At 61.2% G+C, this 985-nt stretch overlaps 1 protein-coding gene across 1 annotated transcript in view; it reads left to right on the top strand.

Annotated features, from left to right (window-relative positions):
• The window catches only part of LOC132539739 (dipeptidyl aminopeptidase-like protein 6), a 211,967-nt gene extending 211,234 nt beyond the window's left edge, over positions 1 to 733 (top strand). Inside the window, exons 7-8 of the mRNA XM_060195681.1 lie at positions 176 to 294; positions 531 to 733. Coding sequence (XP_060051664.1) covers positions 176 to 294; positions 531 to 733 — 322 coding nt within the window. The remainder of the gene's footprint in view (positions 1 to 175; positions 295 to 530) is intronic.
• Positions 734 to 985: the final 252 nt, after the last annotated feature.

Below are 985 nucleotides of genomic sequence, written 5' to 3'. Positions count from 1 at the left end.
CCTTCAGCTCTTGGCAATGGCTGGGCCACAATGAGTCACAGGTGTGCTGGCCTCGTGGCCTCCTCACCTCAAGCACTGGCCTTTCTTGCTCCACAGCACCAGCTCTCACTCCCCACGTTACAGGTGGCTACACCCGGTCCCGCTAAGTAGCCGCCGCCCCCCTTGTCAACGGCAGCTGTGTGGTCACTTTCCAGCAGGCCAAGGGCTCAGCCCCAGAAGCCCCGTGGACACTGGAGCCCAAGGGGGGTCTACACCGGACACCACAGATGTCTCCGCCACTTAACCAAGCCACCTGTGAGACCAGATGATTTTTCATTTAAAACCTTATCCGAGCAGCTGCCACATACCCCCAAGGCATTCAATAGTCGACGGGAAAAGTGTCGATGGGAAAAGTGTCTTGGTTCACGGAGCCAGAGGCCAGGGACTGAATCAGGTGTCTCCATGGCCAAGGGAGGGCGGGGAACACCTGGCTGCTCCTGGGCAGAAACACCTCCGTCCAGCACCACCTCATCGCTGCTCTTCTCCACCAGGGATGCCCAGGGACCCACAGGAACTAGCCGGAGACCCTCTTAATTCCCGGCTAATCCTCTCCCCCCTCACACAAACACAGCCCAAGGCAGCTGGTCACGCAGCAAAGCCCAAGATGGAACAGAGGGTGGGCCCCACACAGCGGCCCCAGGTCCGGACTGCTCCCCTTCAGGGGGTGGAAACCGCAGAAGAACTCTGGCACTGAGAGGGTGCATGGGCAGAGACACTGCTGCAGGGTCCAGGGTCCCAGTCCTGAGTCTCCTTACCCAGGGGGTGACACACAGCTCAGGAGGATGCAGGTCATAGGGCAGGTGGAGACCTGCCCCCCAGAGCCCCAGGGTCCCAGGACAGACTCTCAGCCCTGACCCCACACACTCTGGGCCCCCAGAGGCTCTGCAGGATGGGGTGGTGGTGGATGTCTGTCTGTCTGCAGGCCCCCAGGCCCCAGGCAATGCAA

This window comes from Erinaceus europaeus, chromosome 8 (genome assembly GCF_950295315.1).
Source record: "Erinaceus europaeus chromosome 8, mEriEur2.1, whole genome shotgun sequence".
Classification (NCBI taxonomy): Eukaryota; Metazoa; Chordata; class Mammalia; order Eulipotyphla; family Erinaceidae; genus Erinaceus; species Erinaceus europaeus.
The sequence above is the reverse complement of the archived record's forward strand: the minus strand, read 5'-3'. Positions and strand labels throughout refer to the sequence as shown.